The sequence below is a fragment of the Rhincodon typus genome, chromosome 28 (assembly GCF_021869965.1).
Source record: "Rhincodon typus isolate 14 chromosome 28, sRhiTyp1.1, whole genome shotgun sequence".
Lineage (NCBI taxonomy): Eukaryota > Metazoa > Chordata > Chondrichthyes > Orectolobiformes > Rhincodontidae > Rhincodon > Rhincodon typus.
This window is the reverse complement of record NC_063359.1, coordinates 5,311,106-5,334,122: the sequence shown is the minus strand read 5'-3', so window position 1 is coordinate 5,334,122 and position 23,017 is coordinate 5,311,106. Positions and strand designations below refer to the sequence as shown.

Sequence of the window (23,017 nt, the reverse complement as noted above, 5' to 3'; positions counted from 1 at the left end):
GCAGTCCAGAGAAGGTTCATTAGGTTTATCCTTGGTATAGAGGGATTTTTTTTTTGAGAACTTAGAAGAACGAGAGGAAACCTTGTTGAAAGATAGGGAACATGACAGGGAAGGTGCGGAGTGGTTGCTCTCCCTTGTAGGAGAGTCTAATACCGTCTGCACAATTTCAGAATAAAGTGTTGCCAATTTAACAGAGATGTGGAGGAATTTCTTCTCTAAGAGGATAGTGAATTAATAGAATTTGTTACCACAGCGGACTGTCAAGGCTGGGTTGATAACTGTATTCAAGGCTTATGTTGGAAAGGCAGGGAAGTAGAGTTGAGGATCATCAGATCAGTCATGATCTCATTGAATGGCAGAGTAAACACAATAAGATGAATGGCCTCCTTTTGCTCCTATGTCTTATGGTCTCATATAGCAGTTTCTGAATATATGCAGCCTTAAGCTTGAGATTCCATACTCCTTTGCAAAGAAATCACCACCTCAGTGATTTCAAGTGTACCTGGCTCTTCGTTAGCTGTGTATTCCTTTGTTGACAGATGGTAAACCGTTCTCTCACCTTTATTAATATATTCATTTGTGGGATGTAGGCGTTCCTAGCTGACCAGCATTTATTGCCTGTCCCTAGTTGCCCTTGGAGAAGGTGGTGGTGAGCGGCCTTCCTGAAGTGCTTTAGCCCTTGTTCTTGGATTCGCAGCCCTCCTCTCCTGCTGCAGCTACCCATTCTCCCTGCTCTGCATCCTGCCCTACTCACCGTCCCCACACTCCCACTCTTCCCAAATTGCAGCTTACACTTCTCCCTCACCCCAGGATTCTTCTCTCCTCTTATCCATGGCTAACACTCATTCTCCTTCAATTGCAGTCTTTTCCCCTCCTCCCTCATATCTCTCACTAGTGAGCTCTCAGCAGCAAATACATGTGAAAACCAGCCTGCAATTGGAGCAGTAGCTACAGGCAGACTCCATTCGTTCTATTCACAGGGGGAAAGAGTTCTCTCTGACCAGCTCCCCCAGCCAGTGATTAAACTTTCCTGGGCATTCTGGGGACCCTCATGGGCAAATTTACTGAGCAATAGTGTATTTTGAGCACTGGCAGAAAGTAAATATTTTACAAAGAAGCTGGTTTAATAGGAAGGTGGTGGAGAAAATCACTGACACAAAAGTTGGTTGGTGTAATGGAAAAATGGCATCATTGCAAGAGATCAAATGGGCTGCACCCACATTGTGAGCTATTTCTCTTTAATTAACACAAGATGCACGTGTTCATCAGCTGCCTGCATTGGAGGAGACAGCAGCATAGTGATAAATGTAACTAGGCAATAAACGCAGAAGTCCAAATGAATGGCAGCTGGTGGAATTTAAATTCAATTCATAAATCTAGGATGTAAAATGAGTTTGAGCATCAGTAACCTTGGAACTATCAATTGTTGCAAAAACTCATTTAGGAAATTTTTGAGGAAAGGAAATCTGCCATCCTTACCAAGTCCATTCTACACATCACTCCAGTCATACAGCAATGTGGCTGACTCTTAACTGCCCTCTGATGTGGCCTGGCAAGGCAAGGAGAAAAATAAACCTTGCCAGTGATATCTACGTCCTATGAAACAATAAAGAAAAAATCCTCATAGCACCAGGGCTGTGTTCCATTCCAGCCTTGGGTGACTGTCTGTGGAATTTGCACATTCTCCCTCTGTCTGCCTGGGTTTCCTCTGGGTGCTCCAGTTTCCTCCCACAGTCCAAAGATGTGCAGGTTAGGTCGATTGGTCATGCTCAACTGCCCCACATTGTTTAGGGATCTGCACGCTAGGTGGGTTAGCCACGCGAAATATGGGGTTATGGGGGATGTGAGGACTGGGTCTGGGTGGGATGCTGTTCAGAGGGTCAGTGCAGATTTGATAGGCTGAATGGCCTCTTCCACATAGTCGGGATTCTATGATCTCTGACAACAGCTGGTTCCCTAATTGAGAACTTGCACCATTTTTCTCTCATTTTCTTCGTGGAACCATTAAAACAGTGATCTTCACTTACATCCTCAGCCTTGGACTTTTAGAAAAGATTCCAAGGCGGTAAACAGAAGAACAGAAGAATTCTCTATGGCATCTACTCCAAGAACTTACTTCTTAGCCACTGCCACTAAAACAATTAATAAATGCCACATTTCTCTACAGTGCAACAGCAACTGCACTTAAAAAGATTGGTTGTGAAATCATTCATGTGCAATAGCAGCTTGTGTTAAGTATTAAAAAAATGCATGGCACTCATGACTATACCCCAAAGAACAGCATTCATTGGGAAACCAACAGCTAGCAAAGAATTCAAATAGTTAGAATGGAGATTATCAGATCTGGGTTCAAGATAAATCCGGAAAGAAATCAATGAGAGAGAGAACTCAGTTGCTGAAGAAAAAAAAAAATTTGAGGTTGGGTTTGGCATAGGGTTGCCAACTTTCCAGGATTGTCATGTAGTCTCCATTAGAGGCGGTACGGTGGCACAGTGGTTAGCACTGCTGCGTCACAGCACCAGGGACCTGGGTTCGATTCCACCCTCAGGCAACTGTCTGTGTGGAGTTTGCACATTCTCCCCGTGTCTGCGTGGGTTTCCTCCAGGTGCTCCGGTTTGCTCCCACAGTCCAAAAATGTGCAGGGTTAGGTGGATTGGCCATGCTAAATTGCCCATAGTGTTCAGGGATGTGTAGTTTAGGTGGGTTATAGGGGAATGGGTCTGGGTGGGATGCTCCAAGGGTCAGTGTAGACTTGTTGGGCCGAAGGCCCTGTTTCCACTCTGCAGGGATTCTATGATAGTCACTGATTAGCCTGCTGCACACTGTTAAGAACAGCTTCTGAGAAAACAAAGCGTGTCTTGTGCTATTACTTTTAGTACTGGGGAAGAAGTCTGGTTGGACAGGGCAGTTAGAAGTGGAAGGTCACGTGATGACACCTCCAGGATTGCATTCAAACGGAGTTGGAATCCTCAGGTTGCAGCAGGAGTATGTTAAAAGGAGAAGGCAGTATACATTTCAGTAAATATAGAACAAACATAGGATAGATAGAGTCTGAAGGTTAAAAAAAAACTACATGTCCATGCTGCCAAAGGAAGATTGAATTTGGGAACAGGGTGAGTGTAAGAGAAGGTTGGGCAGCATAGATGGAGTTTTAATATACAAAAGCAGGTGGTGAAGCAAGAATAGCAACAAAGAGAAAAACATGGCAAATTTTATGAATGGATATGCAGCTTAGATTGGAGGAATCAAGGAAAGACAATTATTGAATTACTTGAGATGTACCTGATTGGGGATAATTAATTTGACAACACTTGTTTAAACTTAGACTTGTACTTTTTTTCAGCTTTTTCCATGACCTCAGAATGGCTGAAAACAGTCTTCTGCCCCTTAAATACTTTTGAAGTCTAGTCACTGTTGTAATACATGAAATTTATATAGCTGAGGAAGAAGAACAATGTAATTAGTTTTACATAGTGTCATCTGAATGCTAATTAAGTGTAACTGATATATAGACAATAACTGAATAGCAGACAGCACTGGGACATCATTACTGAAAAACTTTACTAAATCCTGACAAGACTTGGGTATGAAAAAGAGATTGGTAAGATTTAATGCGTAATCAATACTTACATTAAAAATCTGCATCAGCAAGTGGAGCTGGTGCAAATAACCACACAATGCTGAGCTGTAGCAAGTTGTGACTCATTCAGGGCTTGGGCACCAGTCTCACAAGAAAACAACAATGAAGAGGTCACGAAAATTGGGGGAAGAGGGAAAGCTGGGGATCATTAAAGCGTACATGAAAACTGACAGTGCAGAGGGAGCAATATCATCATTCAAGCAAGGAGTAGGAGGCCATTCAGGCCCTCAAGTTTGCCTGCACCACCATTCAATAAAATCCTGGTTGCTCTGATTGAGGAGTTGAGTACAGGAGCAGGGATCACTTGTTGCAATTGGACAGGGTCTTGGTGAGACCACACCTGGAGTATCGTACGCAGCTGTAGTCTCCTTACCTGAGGAAGGATGGAGGGAGTGCAATGAAGGTTTATCAGACTGATTCCTGGGATGACAGACCAATGCATGAACAGAGACAGGCTCAGTTAGGACTATATTCACTTGAGTTTACAAGAATGAGTGGGGAGTCCTGTATAAACCTATAAAATTGGAACTGGACAAGAGAGGGTTAACGTAAGAAGGATGTTTCCAATAACTGAAGGAGTCCAGAGTCAGGGATCATAGTCTGAGGACACAAGGTTGGCCTTTTAGGACTGAGATGAAGAGAAGTGTCTTCACCCAGAGAGTGGGGAGCCTGTGGAATTCTCTTCCACAAAAAGCATTTGCCAAAACATCAAATGTTTTCAAGGAGGAGATTATATAGCTACTACTGCTGAGGGCATCAAAAGGTATGAAGAGAAAATGGGAAATGGGTGCTAACTGGGATGATCAGCCAGGATCAGATGAATGGAAAATTACTGTCAACGATTGCAACCTCAAATCCATATTTCACTACCCACCACCCCCCCACCGATCCTGATAACCTTTTACCCACCATTGATCAACAAGGATCTACCTACTTTTGCTTTAAAAATATTCAAAAGTTGTCCTTCCACACCTTTTCAGGAAGTGTTCCAAAAACGTGCGACCATCTGAGAGAACAATCTTCACCTCATCACTGTTTTTAAAAAGGGTGACCCTGATTTTTAAACAGTGACTCGTATGTCTAGATTCTCCCATAAGAAATATCCTTTCTACGTCTTGACAAGACCCCTCAAGATCTTAAATACAAATACACAGATTACATGGATGAGTGAACCAAGCAAAACGTGGATCCAGAAGAGAAACCATTACTGTGCTTTGATAGGTGAGAACATACACACTATAGAGAAGTACAGCAGTCACAGAGAATGTTATTCATGACTTTGACTAGTGATATGGTTCTAGCATAAGTCTATATTAGCCCCCATGATTTGCTATATCATGTCAGACTCTGGCAAACTTCCTGCCTCACTAAGGCCATTTCCTGGAAAAGTATGACATAGACCAATGCCCTCAGAATTAGAACTCACTTTCATGATCCAAGTTGCTCAAATAAACACACAGTTTCGTAGGTCAGAAAGTGACTGACCATCCAATATATGTAAAACAGAACCGACAGGACCGTACAATGCTTAACTACGAACCACTCCAATGAGGTCTCCGCGGCCGTATTCTCCTGCTAGCTCCTTCTTCTTATCATCCCTCATGATGACTGAGCGGAGTCGACCATTCAATACAATAAACGTGCAGTCTGATCTGTCCCCCTGCCTGCAAAAAAAAAACACAGATCGAAAAGTCATTATTACCATCACTTGGGGAATAAGGTATTTACTGCCCTCATGACTCCAAATAATGCAACACAGTGTACAAATTCAATACATGGTGGAGCTGGAGGAATACAGCAGGTTAGACAGCATCACTGGAGCAGGAAAGTTGACGTTTCGGGTTTAGATTCATTAGGACTGGTCCTGATGAAGGGTATAAACCCAAAACGTCGACTTTCCTGCTCCTCTGATGCTGCCTGACCTTGTGTTCCTTCAGCTCCACACTGTATTGACTCTGACTCCAGCATCTGTAGTTCTTTCTATCTCTAACCTAATGTACAGTCTGCATGTTGAGGAGATTTCAATAAGGATACAGTCAGTTGAGCCTCCAGTGCAGTCTTATTTTGCTTTTGGATCTTCAATTATCGAGCACAAAACATACCTGCATTGACTAAGTTATACTTCATAACTTGATTTTTCAATCAAAACATTAAGATACAGCCAGAATATGGAGCATCTCCTATGGCCTGTCCAAACACCAGCAGATCCATCAGATTGGTAGCAACACCAACAAGGTTCGAACAAATACTATTCGTCAGAACACTGCAAATACTGAAACCTTTTACTAAATTCACTTTCAATGAAGTGCATTATAAGCATGTACGGGGCGAGGATGTCTTGCTGCAATTCGACAACAGCCTTGGTTTGACTGCAACTGGAGTATTGCATATAATTTTGATCTCCTTACCTAAAGGAGGATATACTTGCCTAGAACAGTAGTCCACCAGGCTAATGCCTGGGAGAGCAGGATTGACAAGGAAAGACTAAATAAATCTGGCTTGTATTCTCTAGAGCTTTGGAAAATGAGAGGTGATTTCATTAAAACTTAGAAAATTGTTACAGGGCAGGATACGATGGAAGTAGTTACCCCGGCCAGTGAGACTCGAAAGGGGACACAACTTCAGAATAACGGAAAGGCCATTTAAGTTCGCGATGGGGAGGAATTCCTTTAGTCGGACAGTGGTGAATCGATGGAATTGTCTACAAATCCCAATGGAAGCTCAATCATCGAGCAGGTTCAAGCCACATATCAATAGATTTCTAGTTAGTAATGACATCAAAGGATGTGAGGAAGTTGGGGAAAATGGCACAGAAATAATGAGCAGCCATGATCTGTTTAAATAGCAAAGCAGGTTGAATGGGCTGAATGGCCTAATCCTGCTCCTTTGTCCTTTATCTTATGTTGCTCACTATCTTCATGGGTCTGCCTTGATTCAGCTTGTAGTGCATTTGCCTCCAAGTCAAAAGGTTGTAGGCTCACTCTAGAGACTTCAGCACATTAACAATGCTGATACCTCAGTGCAGTACCCAAACAGAATTGTCTTTTGGTTGAGATGTTAAACTGAGGCCTCCATTTTCCTCAGGTGTGAGTAAAAGATCATATTACAGTATTTTCAAGAGCAGTGGGACAGCTCTCCATGGTTACCTGACCATTATATATCTCTCAATCAACACAAGAGCAGATACCTGGCCATTATCACATTAATGTAGGACTTTGTTTATGCACAAGTTAGCACATTACAATGTGCCATAGTAGGAAATATACTTCAAAAGTACTCAGTTGCTGGAAAGCATTATGCAATGTCCTGAGGTCATGGAAAATTTAAAATAAATTCTCCAAAGATCTCTAGACAGCACCTTCCATCTAGAAGGATAAGGGCAGCAGATACATGGGAACACCGCCATTTGCAAGTTCCCCTCCAAGCCATTCGCTGACTTAGAAGTATATCGCTGTTCCTTCACTGTCACTGGGTCAAAATCCTGAAATTTCCTCCCCAAGGGAACTGTCGGCCTACAGCACTTAGATTGCAGCGGCTCAAGAAGGCCACTCACCACCAGCTTCTCAGGGTCAACTAGAGACAGGCAAGAAATGCTAGCCCAGTCAATGACACCCATGAGAGAATATATTTCTTTGTTTCTCAATTCTTTCTCCAGATCCATATAACTTAATGGATTGAATCCTATCCTGTCCTCATCCACTAAACCTGAGGGCATCACCACGGTTCGATGTCCCTCGATTCAAGGATGATATCTACTCAGGTTCTCCACGTGGCTGAAAACATTGATTCACAACTTGCTGATCTTGAACCTGGAAGGTTATGGAATCTGAACGGCAGGATTTGCTTCTTTGCTTCACCATTAAAGCGACTCAAAGTGTGATGCATTCTGAACGACTAGTCACAACTCGACCCAATCATTAAGGCAGTGCAGGAAAGTGAGACGGCACCCTGTGAGGGCTCCTCAAGTGTGATCAGCTGCAGCCAGCTTGACTTCCAGAGCTCAGAACTTAAACAGTAGCTAACATCACTGCAGTGCATCAGAGGATTGAGAGCTATGTGGATAAGGTGCTTCTTCTCTTTTTACACTTGTGTGGCTCAATTTAACTTTTGTTTCAATTCTTCATCTTGATAATCTGATAGCTTTTTCCGAGAACATTCACAGAACTGAGCTCAAACTTTCTCAGCTTCAAACAACCTCCTGTCTGGAACTTCCAAATTAAACTCCTTACATGGAGGAGGTGAATCTATTTCCTAGCAATCCTAAATCACCTCCCTTTCTCAGGCACAACTATTTTCCACATCCAGTTTTAGCCAAGATTTTGGTCCTGACCAAAACCAAAACGAGAAAAACAATCCCTAACTTTCTAAACTGAAAACTTAAAGCACAATTGTTAACTATGTTTGCTGTTAAAAACCTCCCAATGTAAACAAATTCCCATTAGTGTCCCTGACTTATTTGTCTTGGACTTTTATAAATAATTATGTTGGTTAATGAAAAACAAAGTTAATCATTAAACCCTTTCTGACATATAGAAAACTTAAATGCTACTAGTCTAAAATTCAAAAATCCAAAATAAATTATATTAAAACATATATCAATACACACCTTACATAATACCACAATACCAATGTCTCATCCTCTGGCTGAAACTCTCAGAACCTGGTTTGTCGGCCCATTGTTTTACAGCAATTTGTAAAGCTCTGAAGTATTTGAGAGCTATTTTGCAGGTTTCCATGATTCACTGTCAGAAAGCGGGTGTCATAGAACATGGAAGATTCATCATTCGCTCCTAAAATCTTTTCTTTAAATAGTTTCAGAGGATCCATTACCTCACGACCTCATTAAACTAACTCAAAACAATTGAAATTGATTGACTCGTTACATGAATCCTACAAGAGAATCTCCCGTCCTTTGTCCCAGTCATGACGGTACTCATCACAGTATATTCTGATCAATATTTTTGATGTTTCAACCTTCCCCTTCTCCCCACCCTCTCAGCAGGGTCACAGGGAGGTCCAAATGCATTGCCTACATTGTTACGTTGGCTAGATTACCTAATTCTATTAGGACAAGGACTGAATCTTGGATCTTCTTGTTACATCTATTCTACATTGCACAGTGCATTTTTGCTACCGAAATATCCATTGATCATGTATAAATATTTGCATTGACCTTCATACCTGTACACAGCTCGTCCAGCTTCTACTGCCATCCAGTCCAAGGCAAAATCAATCTGTCGCACAAATGGAGACATTCTCCTCACCACAGTGTGAGCAACGGTTAACACCACATTAGGTTTCTCCCTCATTATCCTTTAAGAATGAAACAAAAAGCAATACAGCACATGTTCACTCTCTACAATGTCAATCAAATCCAGTTACATTAAATAGCTTTGGCCAACATGGTTTCTTGTGAACCATAGCTGTGATAAACAGAAGTGTTCAAACCATTAACAAAGTTAGAATCATTTAGCTTGTCTTGGTTTGAAAGGTTAGGAGTTCAAACCTCAGTCCTGGACTTGACCAATCAATCACAGTCAAAGCTAAGAATCACCTAAGTTCCACTCTTAGGAACTCCTCACCAAATTTATACAGCTTTCTAAATTCACCATAGTAAACAAACATTGTTTTGTCTTTGAATCTGACTTTATCTAGTTTGGGGAAGCACTTTGTCTTAGATTAGAAAACCTCCCAATGTGTACACATAAATAGTTGTTGATATTTTGAGTTGTGAATTGTGAGGATGTGCTGTATTGTTAAACACGATCACCCTTCAAATAAGCTGAACTAAAGCCCTGTCTGCGTGCTCGATAAAGATGAAGTTGCACTAATTGACAAGGTGGTCTTTATTTCTTTATTCTGTTGTTTGCCTTTTTTCCCAATCTTTCATCCTTTCTCTAATAATAGCTCTCGTTCTCTTTTGCTTTTCTTCAAGTGGCTTTTTTAAGCTACTCAAGGAGAAACTGCTGGAGACCAAAGCAAGCAGTCCAGTAATTCTGATTACTAAAAATTTCTGGGGAAAACTAGTATTGTGTTCAGATTAGCTTAGAGCATATTGGTCAGGGTGAGGCCTTCAGTGAAAACTTGTATGAAGGTATTACAGGACAAAAACAAGAAAATAAACTTAACATCACAATTTTCTAAAAAAGATTCTAGCTTTATTTTGGATATTAAAAATGTCAGTTACTGACATAAACTGAAACTTTGTGGGGATAAATCAGTACCAAGCCCCTGTGAGCGTCAAACTTCCAAGTCAACATGCAAAAGTCACAAGGTGTCACTTAGTAGTGCCCTAGGGGAAAAATAACAGGTCAATGCAAGAAACATATTTAACAATTATCAATGAACTGTATGATAACCTGTAAATTTAACATTTTATGATTTGGTTTCATGATGTTGCACATAGAAAGATTAGGAGAGCATAATTGAAGCAGGAGACTCAGATGAGATCAGTCCCATTTTAAAGCATTGCAATCTTGTTTATGTAGCTATAATAAACAATAGTTTTGCATTTATAATAGAAATAGCCAATGCAAACTTGCCACACTGTAGTCACACCTTTCTTCCACTGTTGGCATTGCAGAATCTCTTTAATCTTGGTGTTACTTTCCTTATGGTCTTGACCCTCTAATTGGATTCCTAAATTATAAAATCCTTAGAACAGGACAGGCCTTCAAGTATAGTTCTGTTGGAGATACTTATCCTCTAAAGAGGGAAATTAACCAGGGTGCCACATTTTCTTCTTGAGCCTTAAAAATTATCAATTCACTAAATAAAATGAAAAGCTCAAATTCTTCAATCCCTTTCTAACTAAAGACAGCAGCTGAAAAACAAAGTTGAGAAGACAGTTGAACTCACTCATAGAAGTGGCATTTGGAGATGCAAAGGTAAGTGCAGTCCCTTTGAGCCTTGATGCTGAAGATGAGAGGCTCACCAGTCAGCACAGCAAGCTGTCCTACAATCTCTCCAGGATGAGCAACAAACAGACAATTCTCCTCTTCCCTGTCAATCATCCGCTGGTAAACATGCAACAGCCCCGATATCACAAAATGAATGCTGACATCCTAAGAAAGAAGTGCAGTCAGTGAATCCTCTTTTTTTCTATATGACATCACTCCATTTTCGGCAAAAAAAAACCCAACACCACTCATATACCAACAGCCCTCCCCATCCCCCATGGCTTTTACACCACTGGACAGAAAAAGAGCAGAGTGCTGGTGCTCCACGATGGATAACCTTCTTGTGCCAACTGCAGTCTGCAGAACATCAACAGTTGGCGATGGATTGTACAAAATGAAAGAGTGAGCTAATAACTAACAACTTTAAGATGACATTGCAAACCAACAGATTAAAACTCAAAGCTAAACATAGCACGCTGAACTTGGGCATGGTGTACACCAGCTTTTTCAATTTGAGAGTTAGTGTGGATGGTGCGAGGGTTTACAGGGTATCAATGGATATTGAAAGATGGGCATGAATTGAAAGCCTTGGAACAATATAACTGCAGCAAGAGATGAATTTATAAACTTGCAGTTAGATAGCTACAATCTGGCTTTTCTAAAGGATAACCCGTGGAGACAGTGAGGGTCATTGCTTGTCCAGGTGTCATAACTTGCACTGAGTGCTTCCAACAGTTTCACACTTTGCCAAATTGGAAAGAAAGGAGATAGAACAAAGAGAATTTTCAGTGAGATTTAGGTCTCCCCACAGGTTGATAGCCTAGGTGTAATCACATGATTGTTTCAGGGATCTCATTTGGCATCTACTCAGGGCAAACTGCATAGAAAATAGGTCAGTGTTAACATTATCTTTCTCAAACTCTGAGATTTGAGATGAGACCTTGCTGCAGAGCTAGAAGTCCTGGAGGGCAACACTTCACTTTAGTTTGTAAAGTTGTAGATTCCAAAATAGTTCAGTGGTCACTTGCCTACTTCAATAACACCTGACTAGTGCTTATCTATGTCCGAGTATTGCTATGCTGTTATTTTGACAGATAGCGGAGAATGAGTTATCTGTTTAATTTTGTTGTGTTTAACAATATAAAATGTAAATCCTCAAGGACAGGTAAAGGTCAGAACAAATTGAACCAAACCCCACCACCTCACTGAAAGTGCATAAAATAGAAAGAACAACAACTTGCAATAACATAGTAAGTTCAATATTGTAAAACTACCCAAAGTGCTTCACAGGAATGCATTCAGACAGAAACTGATACAGGACAGGACTCCAAAAGACCAAGCGGCAAAATGTTTTAAGGCTAAAATTCCAGAGATTAGGACCTAAACAGGGGAAACCGCACATCAAGGTCAAGCAAAGATCACATCGCTATGAAAAATCAAACAGCTGCTGAGGAGAAAAGATGAGATGTGGAGATTTCTTGAACACTTTGTGTGATGAATAGAAAACCTGAAATAGAAAAGTAGAAAATTTGATTCAATAAAAGGGGGATAAAGCTTTGGAGTGTGGGGCAACATTGGAGGAGACAGAAATAGATGTGGCGAGAGAGAGAGAGAGGGAGGGAGAGAAAAGTTGGAGAGACAGACAGAAGCTAGAGAAAGAGAAAGAAAAGAAGCTGAAGAGAGAAAAACGAAACTGGATATAGAAAAAGAGGGGATGGAGGAGGGATAGATGGAGCATGGAGAGTGAGATGTAAAAGGGAAGGAGATCAAAGGGAGAGGTAGAGAAAGATTCAGGCAGAGAGAGCATGGGATCAAGGAGGGGGGACGGAGACAAATGGAAAAGGAATGAGGAGAGATTGTTGGGGGGATGGGGGGGAAGGAGGATGAAATGGGAGATAGAGGTATGAAGTAGATGGAGTGGAGGAGGAAAGGAAGAAGAGGGAAGAACAGACAGCAAAAAACATCAAGCTTCCCTGAACTACCTTTTCAAAAAAAAACCAATAACCAACTGCCTCAAGCCTCTCATTCTTGAATGAACTTTGTTTCCAGTTTAGAACCGCTTCCAACTGACAATGAAAGGAGTATTACAATAGTACATTCAACAGGACAATATAATACTGATTCTTAATAGCATGACTTTCATACTGACTGTCGCATCTTTTGGCACAGGAAGGATAATCTCATTCACAGGGACTATCAAATCATCGACATGGGAAACACTACTGAGGCACAAGCAACACTCAACACCTAATCCGTGCTGGGGTGTTTAACTTGACATCAAATACTTGAAATATGAACGAATTCTATTCCTCAACAAGATGATCAAAAAAATTAAAAATCGCACTTCTCACAATTTTATGACACACACACACACACACACACACACACACACACACACACACACACACAGGTACATCTCTCCTGAATAATCACCATCATCATTCCAGCTAGAATTGCAAATAAGCTTGAGCAGATCAGTCCGCACTTCATGGATGATCTATATTACTCCAATAAACAACTTCGTAACAGAAGCCACACAATTTCATTAATGCCAGTGGCCTCTGAATTTATAAAATCAGGTGCATTTAAAAGGCACCATGAAATTCTGTCCAGCAAGACACAAAGTAAACTGCATCCCAGTTTATACACCCACTTCTGTTCTTGAGAGATATTTTGAATAATGACGTTTGATTGCAGTGTAATTACTGTTCTGGTCATATATCATCGCACTTCAGATGCCAGTTGCCCTTTCTGGGCTTCTATAAGGATGTTATCTGCCCAGTCATGCACTGCACCACAAAATCACAGAATTGTTATTGTGCATTCAGTCCATTGTGTCTGCACCACCTCTTTGAATGAGTAACATAAAACAGTGCTATTCTCCCACCTCATCTTTCCTCATAACCCTCCACATCATTTTGATTCAAATAATCATCTTTTGCCCTCTTGAATGTCTCAAATAAAGCTTCCTCCACCACACACGAGTATAAGTACAATTAAGTTTTGCTACAATTGCAAAGGGCTTCAGTGAAATCACACCAGGAAGTACAATGCACAATCTTGGTCTCCATATTTAGGGAAGGCTATACATTACTGGTGGTAGAGCAATGACTCACTAGATTGACTCCTGGGATAAGAGTGTTGCTCTAAAGTTAAGAAAAGTTTACGAGACCTTGAAGTGATCTCAAATGAAATGTGCAAGATTCTGAAGGGACCTGACAAGGTAAACAGAAACAGTTTCCTTTGGTTGTAAAATCTAAAACACAGGAGTTCAATCGCAGGATAACAGAACGATCTTTTAGGGCTGAGATGAGGAGAAACTCCTTCACTAAGATTGAGAGAATGTCTGGAATTCTCTGTTTCACAAAGTTATGGACGCTCCATTGTAGAAGTTATGCAATGCTGAGGTGAGACATATCTATGATTTCTTAGAGAATCAAAGGATATGGGAAGCAAGCAGGAATGGAAGTTGAGTCAAAGATCAACCACGTTTGTATTTAACACAGCAGACTCAAGGGGGTGTGTCATCTATTCCTGCTCTTGTTTCTCATATTAAGTTTCAAAAATAAAAACACCTTTGTCAAGTTTTTCCACTTACCGTTGTGCCTTATCTGGAGGTGTTTGTTATGAAAAACTTAGGATGAAGGCAATAATTTGTATTTGTAAAGCACCTTCAACATAATTAAATATACAGGGGCACAATAACATAACCTGGAAGCCACAAAAGCAAAAGCTGAAACAGAGAGATAGGTTTTAAAGAACAGCTTAAGAGACGTCAGAGAGGAGGAAAGCTATAGAAAGGGAATTTCAGAGCTTTGGGGTTCAGGAAGCTGGATCTAGTGAAGACAATAGTGGAGTTTAGGGGTGCTCAGGAAGCCAGAAGGAGGTGTGTGAAGATTGTTCAGAGGACTGAGGCTGAAGGGGATTACAACAATAGGGAAAGCCAAGGCCACATGGGAGTAGAAGACCGAAATAAAAACTTTAAAATGAAAGCATGGTTTCATTAACTCGAAGTCAAAGTTAGTCAGCAAGCACATGGGTTATAGATGATTGGGATTTGGCGAGAATTCAGACATAAGCAGAACTATGGATTCAACATGCACCATTCAGATCCATTCATGGCCTGTAATGACTTCAAAAAGTCCCACCATTGCCTACTGCTCTGAAGATGCATTCTCTGAACTATTAGCTTAGAATATCATTGATTAGAAATATTGATACCTTGGAGTTAAGAGTCCGCGATGCTTTCAGAGGTCACATGACCCACAACCCTCTCACCAATTGTGTGGGTTGAAAAACCTACTGCAAGGGCCCATCACAAGGTGACGTGCTCCTAAAGGAGAATGTGAAATTTACACCATTAACTCCAGAAAAATGAATCCTGTCAGCTATAAGTGGTCCAGGAAGACTCATAGTGCCAGCAGTTTGCATGCAAAGTGACTTCAGCACAGACCAACATTTGGATAATCCGTGAATTATTTTTTCCTGAATTGAACTGGTGTTGTGGTCAGTGGAGGAGTGGGACAAAGCACAGCATCAGTCCACCCCTCCTGACAGGACCATAACACAGTGATGGGCAAAAACTATGGCCTGTCCAGCACTTTCTGTTGCCTAGGAGTCAGATTAGCTACATCCACATTCGCCTGTCAGAGCTATGCCCGTGACATCTGGCGGGCCACAGGAAACATCGGCGCAAGCATTGCTTCACATTCACCCTGCTGTAAACTGAGGTTCCAGCCCTTTCTAGCTGCTGCACTGCTGGGAAAGGAGCCTTTCAGGAGAGGGGCAGCCTTGATGGGTGTGCGCGCGCATGGAGGGGGTGGGGGTGCGCTCCACGTGATGTCTATAAACTACGGCTCTCTTTTGCCATTGTTATAAAAAGAGCAGTGATCCACTTCCACCTTCCATTGCTATCCAATGGCTTCACGTTCCTGTTTGCACCACCTAAAAGTGGTGTTTCAGCACTTGCACTCATTGCTTTTCTTTACCGAAAGGTCCATGCATGAAAAGCTTAGGTGAATGTCCTCTTACCTGGTCACCTTGTTTTGCTACAACTGTTCCAGCTTTAACCTGTTGAAGAGTTACTCTACCATCCAGCAGTAAAGGATCCTAAGAAACCAAGACAAAAAGCAGAGATAGCAATAATCCATTTTGGCCCATCTTCCTGTCATTCTAATTTCAAAATCTATTCTGTCACTCTGATTAAAAGCCCTGAGACTGTTAGTGGTGGTACTTGGGGCTGCTAAATATAAAGTCTTAAATACCATATTTGGCCTACATTTCAACTTTACTTCTACTGCAGTAACTTTATCTCAAGGGCAGGTGAAGAGGTTCTGACCAGATACAAACCACATCAAACGTTTAATCTTTCAGCCTGGGTACAATAAATATCATTTTTCTTAAAGTATTGCTGAAAGATTGTTATAGGTTCAGCCTCAATTACAGTCAATCTCCACATGCAATGAGGATGACCATCACAACACTAACCTGGCTCACAGTTGGAGACATGACTATTACTACTGAGCCAGATGCTGAGAAGAACTGAGCAAGGTATCAGTGAAGAACGAGAAGGATAGTAACAGGCTTCAAAAGGATGTATACTTTCTGGCAAAATATGGGCTTTTGAAATTTAACGCAGAGAAGTGAGAAACAATTTAAGTTTGGTCAGAAAATGAGGCAATATAGACTACACAATGCAACTATAACAAGGTGCAGAAATAGGTGGCCCTGGGAGTGTCTTTTAAAGGCAGCCAATGAGAAAGTGGCTATAAAAAGGATCCCTTTATAGGGACATAGAGCTACAAAACCATTAAAGTCAAGTTAAACCTTTATAAACACTGGTCAGGGACAACTGGAGTATTAAGGACAACTTCTGTATGCAGAGGAAATTTAATTGAATATTGTACCAGGGATGAATGGCTTTAGTTACATGGAGAGACTAGAGAAAAGTGATTTGTTCCTTCCAGGATAGAGAAAGGAGAGATTTGATTGGGGCATTTAAAATTTTGAAGTGTTTTAATGGAATTAAAAGGGAGAAATGGTTTTGACTGGGGGAAAAGGACTGTAATTACAAGACAGACAAAAGATAATTGGCAAGCAAACTGGGGTAGCATGAGGTGAAAAGAATATACAGTACATCATTTCAAATGCACTAGCTGTAAAGATGGTGAAAACAGATTTAATTAAAACTTTTAAAAGTGAGATAGACAAATACCTGAGGACTAAAATTCACAAGACTATGAGAAAATAGTAATGGGATTAATTAGATAATTCTTTCAATATGCCTTTCCTCATAGGCATGAATGTCTGAATGGTCTCCTAATGTGCTGTTTCCTTCCATGATTCAAAATGTGCAACTAACTGGTAAAGTTAGGCAGAGCACGAACTAATTTACAATATGCTGATCTACACCAGGAAGCAAGCTCACTGTTCTTTGGCCTAGCTTATTTCAGGTTACAAGTACACTAAAGTACACTAAGCATTATTATTCACTCACATAACTACCTTACCTATTTAACATACAATTTGGTAGCAATTTGGATAAAAAAATCATCCAACACTACTTGCCTTCAACATTGTTTTGAATTTTTAATTCAAGTGTTCAAGAATTTATTTAATGTCATCCTATAAAGGCTAAATTCCAGATGAAAATCTTGGGTAATGATTGCAATATTCATGTTACAGTGATCATTCACCACTAAAATTTTAACAATTAGTTAACACTAAGATAAGCGAAGCACTTAGCTTCAAGGTAGAATTTCTAAGAGAAAACACAAATTGTATGAATAACAGAGACAGCAAGGTGCAGGGCTGGATGAACACAGCAGGCCAAGCAGCATCATAGGAGCAGAAAGGCTGACGTTTCGGGCCTAGACCCTTCATCAGAAAAGGGGGAGGGGAAGGGGGTTCTGAAATAAATAGGGAGAGAGTGGGAGGCGGATAGAAGATGGATAGAGGAGAGGATAGGTGGAGAGGAAACAAACAGGTCGAAGAGGCGGGGATGGAGCCAGTAAAGGTGAGTGTAGGTGGGGAGTTAGGGAGGGGATAGGTCAGTCCAGGGAGGACGGACAGGTCGAGGGGGCGGGATGAGGTTAGTTGGTAGGAGATGGGGGTGCGGCTTGAGGTGGGAGGAAGAACAGGTTAGGGAGACGGGGATGAGCTGGACTGGTTTTGGGATGCGGTAGGGGGAGGGGAGATTTTGAAGGTTGTGAAATCCACATTGAGACCATTGGGCTGCAGGGTTCCCAAGCGGAATACGAGTTGCTGTTCCTGCAACCTTCGGGTGGCATCGTTGTGGCACTGCAGGAGGCCCAGGATGGACATGTCGTCTGAGGAATGGGAGGGGGAGTTGAAATGGTTCGCGACTGGGAGGTGCAGTTGTTTATTGCGAACCGAGCGTAGGTGTTCTGCAAAGCGGTCCCCGAGCCTCCGCTTGGTTTCCCCGATGTAGAGGGCTCTGGTTTGGTTTAAAAATTCTTCCCAAATTGAAAATCTACTGCACAGTAATGCATCAAACCCTCTTGTTGCTGAGTCTGCCCAATTTGACCTAAATGGTGTATTCAACAATTACACTGTACACTTCTGTAAACAGAACTGGGCATTTTAGTATGTTAAATATGCTACATGCGTGCGAGTCCATAACTTTGTTATCTGTACTCCTGGGGCCCTCACTTCCATCCCAAAGACACGTGAAAGTGGGATATGAAAATGTTGGTCAAACACTAAAAATTGGGAAAGAATCACTAAAGACCAAGACTTCTGGAGGCTCACTGTTGGAAAGGGCAGTTGAGGAGGCAAACAGAAACCAAAAGCTCAGCTGGCTGAAAAGAGGAACCAGAAAGAAACCGTTTCACTGCCATCCTCTGCATCAACATGTAGCCACTTCAAGCATTGCTTACAGAGTTAACCACCATGGCAGATGCAATTCATACAAAATGTTTGTTTTAAAATACAGAACACCACAAATTTGCAGGGCCATGACACCTTCTCTGTATCATTCCAATTCAATCTCTGGTGATTGACCTCTGTCTTATGAAGTAGAAGGTTGACACTACCATTAGAAATGCAAGTTGATGTTGTGGTTATTGGAGTGCATGCATTTCAAACTGCAAACTGAGAGTTTGCTGCTAAATCACAAAAATGATATCCCATCTGAAGTAGACATGTACAGAATGACCTACTAACTTGACAAGTCAGCACTGAGGGTGTATTGTTGATTTGTGTGGACCTGGAGTCAGACCCAACATTTCAAACAGTAGAAAGCATTAGTTAGGCAACTGGACAAGTGTAGTAAAGATTGCATTTATGTTCAAATACTTCTTTTAATTTGGGTTCATTGGGTTAAAATGTCCTTCCTCACCAAAACACACCAAAGGTCACAGTGAACTGACTGAGGCAGGGCTCAGGTGACAGATCTGGTAATTGGTCAGGAGATGGGAGTTTATGTACGGTGCAGGTTCTTATGGATCTTCAAGTGGTCATCAGTATTCCACAAAATAGTTCATACAAAGTTTTTTTAAAATTTGGAACATTTCACAAATTTGCATATCATCTTTGCGTAGGGCCATACTAATCTTCCCTGTATCATTCCAATTTAATTTTTGGGGATTGAGGCCTTTGAAATCTTATGTAATGGAGAATTAGTCTTCTACTTTGAGGGAAAACATCCAAATTGTGGGGCAGGCTGGAAATTTACATTAAATACACAATATTAAATCAGAAAGATCTACAGACAATGACTTCCAATACTTGTCTAACTATGCAATAAATACAACCAATAAAAGGTTATTACATTTATTAACATTCAAGTTAATTTCTTTTTAAACAACTTCACTAGGTTGAGTATTTTCCTGAGGCTCTATATATAATTAACCTTTATGTAAATCTAACCAAATAGTTTTAGCCTACATGCACTGATCTGACAATGTGGAATTTTCCATCTTTTAAGCAGGTAACAATTAGGGGAATACCCTGGACACACAATCCCATATAGGGCACACAATAGCACATGAGCATAAGAAACCCAGGGTGACAGGGAAAAGCCCAAGCTATAACAACCACCACTGAGACTGTTTCAGCTCCTGCACGCTAACTCGGTTCAGTAATATTTACAACAAGGCTTCTCAAAGTGGAGGAGCAAGCTAAAATTTTGGGAGCTGTGGAGCTCCGACTGATTTACAAGACATGTTCTTCCACTATAACAGACAGGCTTCCTGTATTTTCACAGGATCGCCCTGTTCTCTGCCACACACACACGGTTACACTGTACTCACTTAGGGGTTGTGACAATTTAAAAGGCTCAAAACGGGGTCACAGTAAGGGAGAAAAATGGCAAGCTGTGAATTACAATCTAATCTTCTAATATCAAAAGCAGGAAATGTATTTAGAACTTTGAGAATCATTTTGAAAGTTGCTCACAATTCTGTCGTACTGAGCATGCTCTCTCAACTGTTAACAGCCTATATTAGAGGGGTCAGGTTCAGACATTTATTGCACCATTAGAACATACCAGTATCTGAAGCAGCCTCTTGGGAAACAAACCAGATGGCTGCTCAGATTGAAAGTGAGAAAAAGACCATTAAATCAGAAACTGCCACCACAGTTCTGGTCACAAAGTGTGCATTAGGAAACAATGCTGTTTTAGATCACTAATTTTGTGGGCATGCAAATAATCCAAAGCTTGCTATCCAAACAAGCACTGCATTGTACTTTAAAATAAGTTTGAAAAATTAGCTATGGAAATGTACTTTACTAGAAAGAACCCGGCTTGTGTATAAGAAGAACAACTCTAAATTTTATACTGGTCATTCTTTTCATTGCCTTCCACTTTCTAATCCCTCTAAACTAAGCACATCTTCTGGTAGGGTTTAACTGTTGGACTTCACCACTATGTCCTGTAGAGGATTTTAAATATTTATTTGAGCATAATCATCAGATTCTGTTTATAGCAGTCACGACGTTAAACAACTGCCATTGTAATTTGTAGTAATTACAATAGCAAGACCAAAGCATGCCAGTCAAGTATTTCAATCTGCAAGGAAGTCAAGCATGTCCCTGCTGTGAGACAGGGGATCCCTGCAGGTCTCCAGTCTCAAAATCACTTTTCAAGAAGTTTCAATTGAGCTCAGAAATTGTTAATCAGATTGATCACAGACCCAAGAAGTAAAAAAAAAAATCATTTTAAATAACATGGACAAAAATATAATTACCTAAATTCATATCTAAATAGAAACCAACAAGTTTCAGGCAAAAGTTTAAAAAGTGCAATTCACTAAGCATACTGAGTCATAGTTTACTACATCCAATGTATGCGTGTATTTCACACCCACAAATAGATAAATCATCACATTCACAGGCCATCAGTGCTTGCAGGTACCAGCAGTGTCCTTTCCAATTCAATTAACCTGTAACTGGGGAGCTTTATCCAGCTAAATACACGCATAACAACAAGAGTTCTGAGCAAGGGTCACTGGACTCGAAATGTTAACTCTGCTTTCTCTCCACAGATGCTGCCAGACCTGCTGAGATTTTCCAGCAATTTCTGTTTTGTTCTGATATCTAGCATCTGCAGTTTTGTTTTTTATTGCATAACATCATCACGTGACAATCAGTTTGTAATTACTGGAAACCATTCAGTAGCCAGATGAATTATTTATAATATTTCATCCATTTCTTTTATTAGATACTGAACTTGTACTTTTTTTTTAAGCAGACAATATATGTAGGTCAGTGTTCATACTATCTACACACACACTTCCACCATTCAATGCAACATTTCTGATCAATATAATCAGTTGTGGGTCTTTCGCCATATTCAAACAAGGCCAGAACAGATCAAAGGTTCCTCCGCACAAAATTTAGCATAACTGAAATGTCATCATAATAGGAAAAGATAGAAATCAAACATTGAAGATTTTCAGTATCCTGCTGGAAATTCCAGAAATGAACTGACCTTCCACAACTGGCATGCTCTTTGTGACATTGAACACATGTTGAAATACTACATAAATGGAAGTTTCTTTGGCAGTGGGTAATTTGAAAGAAGATTTGATAGCATTTTGGATTGTAAGAAAAGAAAACATTCAGGGTCATTGAGACCTGTGTGTGGATCAAGGACAGTTTAGGCATTGTAGCACATCTACAGTAAAACTGTGATACATCAGTCACAGGGAGGCCCCATCCACAAATTCATGCCAAATCAAACTGTGACAGTAGCTAAATAAGGTTCCCAACCCGAAATGTTAACTTTCCTACTCCTGTGATGCTGCCTGGCCTGCTCCACACTGCGTTATCTGACTCCAGCATCGGCAGTTCTTACTATCTCCGAGCCCTTACGTAACCTAACCTGCCTACAAACATGCTCCATGAGCATCTCCAATGGTCCTTGTGGCTTTAGTTCAGGAAACAGGTGCACGCTCACTCTCTTTGGAGACACCAGGATCATAATCATGCCATTCTTTCAATTTGTTCATTTTCCTGATCCATGTCTTTAAAAACACTGCTGGTCATCCAGTGGTTTTGTCAGCTTTACACCTCGTGGGAAGTGTTTTGACATTCACAAAGCAACAATTAATTGATGGAAATTTCAATCACAAGCAGCGGAAGGTTTTCAGTGCCACCCAAGTTGACAGAGACCATTACAATCGTTGCTTCACTTTCCATTATTGCACATTTTCAGGTTTGTTCCTGATTTCACTCCAGCATAAGCCAAACTCCCAAGTCAATGGCATGCTCATGTGGCAAAGGTGCACAAGTTTGGCTAATCCAGAATTACCAGCCAGGAACTTGGGCTCATCAAGGGCTTCACTTTATTGGATTTCCTCCTCTCTCAGCAGGAATGATAACTTAGCCAGAACCAGAGTTTCAGGTTATCCAAATCTGACTCGTCACAATTCCATCTATTTGTACATAAGTAGCAATACAGCACCTGTGACAATAAAAAAAAACTGATTTTGTAAGAAAATATCTTGAGAACTCACATCAAGTTTCATTAAGGTCAGAAGATCTTTCTTGGCAGCCTCGAAAATGGCGTGCTGTTGTCTGTGATTGTTAATTACACTTGCTCGTTCTTCACCCTCAGTGTAGTGGTGAACCGCAGAAGGCTGCTCCATCATGGTAACACTTTTCTTCAGGGAAGACTATGGGAACAAAGAATTGATGTTAGATATCACTAGCATGTTTTTCGCTACTTTTCAAAACAAAATTAATTCTGCCTCCAGCACTGTTTTTGTTTTAAAGTCAAATGATCTCAGTGCCTATCAGGCATGCCTACTCGCCTAATCAGCTGGGGAGAAATGTGTTCACTTTGCAGTCAGGACACTGTGATTGATACATTTGGAAGCAACAGAACTCTCACTCCGAGAAAAGTTTGAAGAAGTATAATCTCTACCTTGTTACCTTCAAATTAGGCCACATGGCTCAATTCAAATTTTCAAGTAGGTACAATTTTCTGAAGTGTCAAAAGGAAACTAAAAGGAAG

The 23,017-nt window shown here is 40.8% G+C and overlaps 1 protein-coding gene and 1 pseudogene across 3 annotated transcripts in view; both read right to left on the bottom strand.

Annotated features, from left to right (window-relative positions):
• The window catches only part of pnpla7b (patatin-like phospholipase domain containing 7b), a 312,946-nt gene that overhangs the window by 191,207 nt on the left and 98,722 nt on the right, over nt 1-23,017 (bottom strand). For all 3 annotated transcript variants that reach the window (XM_048613831.1, XM_048613829.1, XM_048613830.1), the window contains 5 exons: nt 22,518-22,676; nt 15,571-15,648; nt 10,499-10,704; nt 8,822-8,953; nt 5,181-5,304 (listed from right to left, as the gene is read on the bottom strand). In XM_048613831.1, the coding sequence (XP_048469788.1) occupies nt 5,181-5,304; nt 8,822-8,953; nt 10,499-10,704; nt 15,571-15,648; nt 22,518-22,676 (699 nt within the window). The remainder of the gene's footprint in view (nt 1-5,180; nt 5,305-8,821; nt 8,954-10,498; nt 10,705-15,570; nt 15,649-22,517; nt 22,677-23,017) is intronic.
• LOC125486412 lies at nt 19,056-19,154 on the bottom strand (annotated as a pseudogene).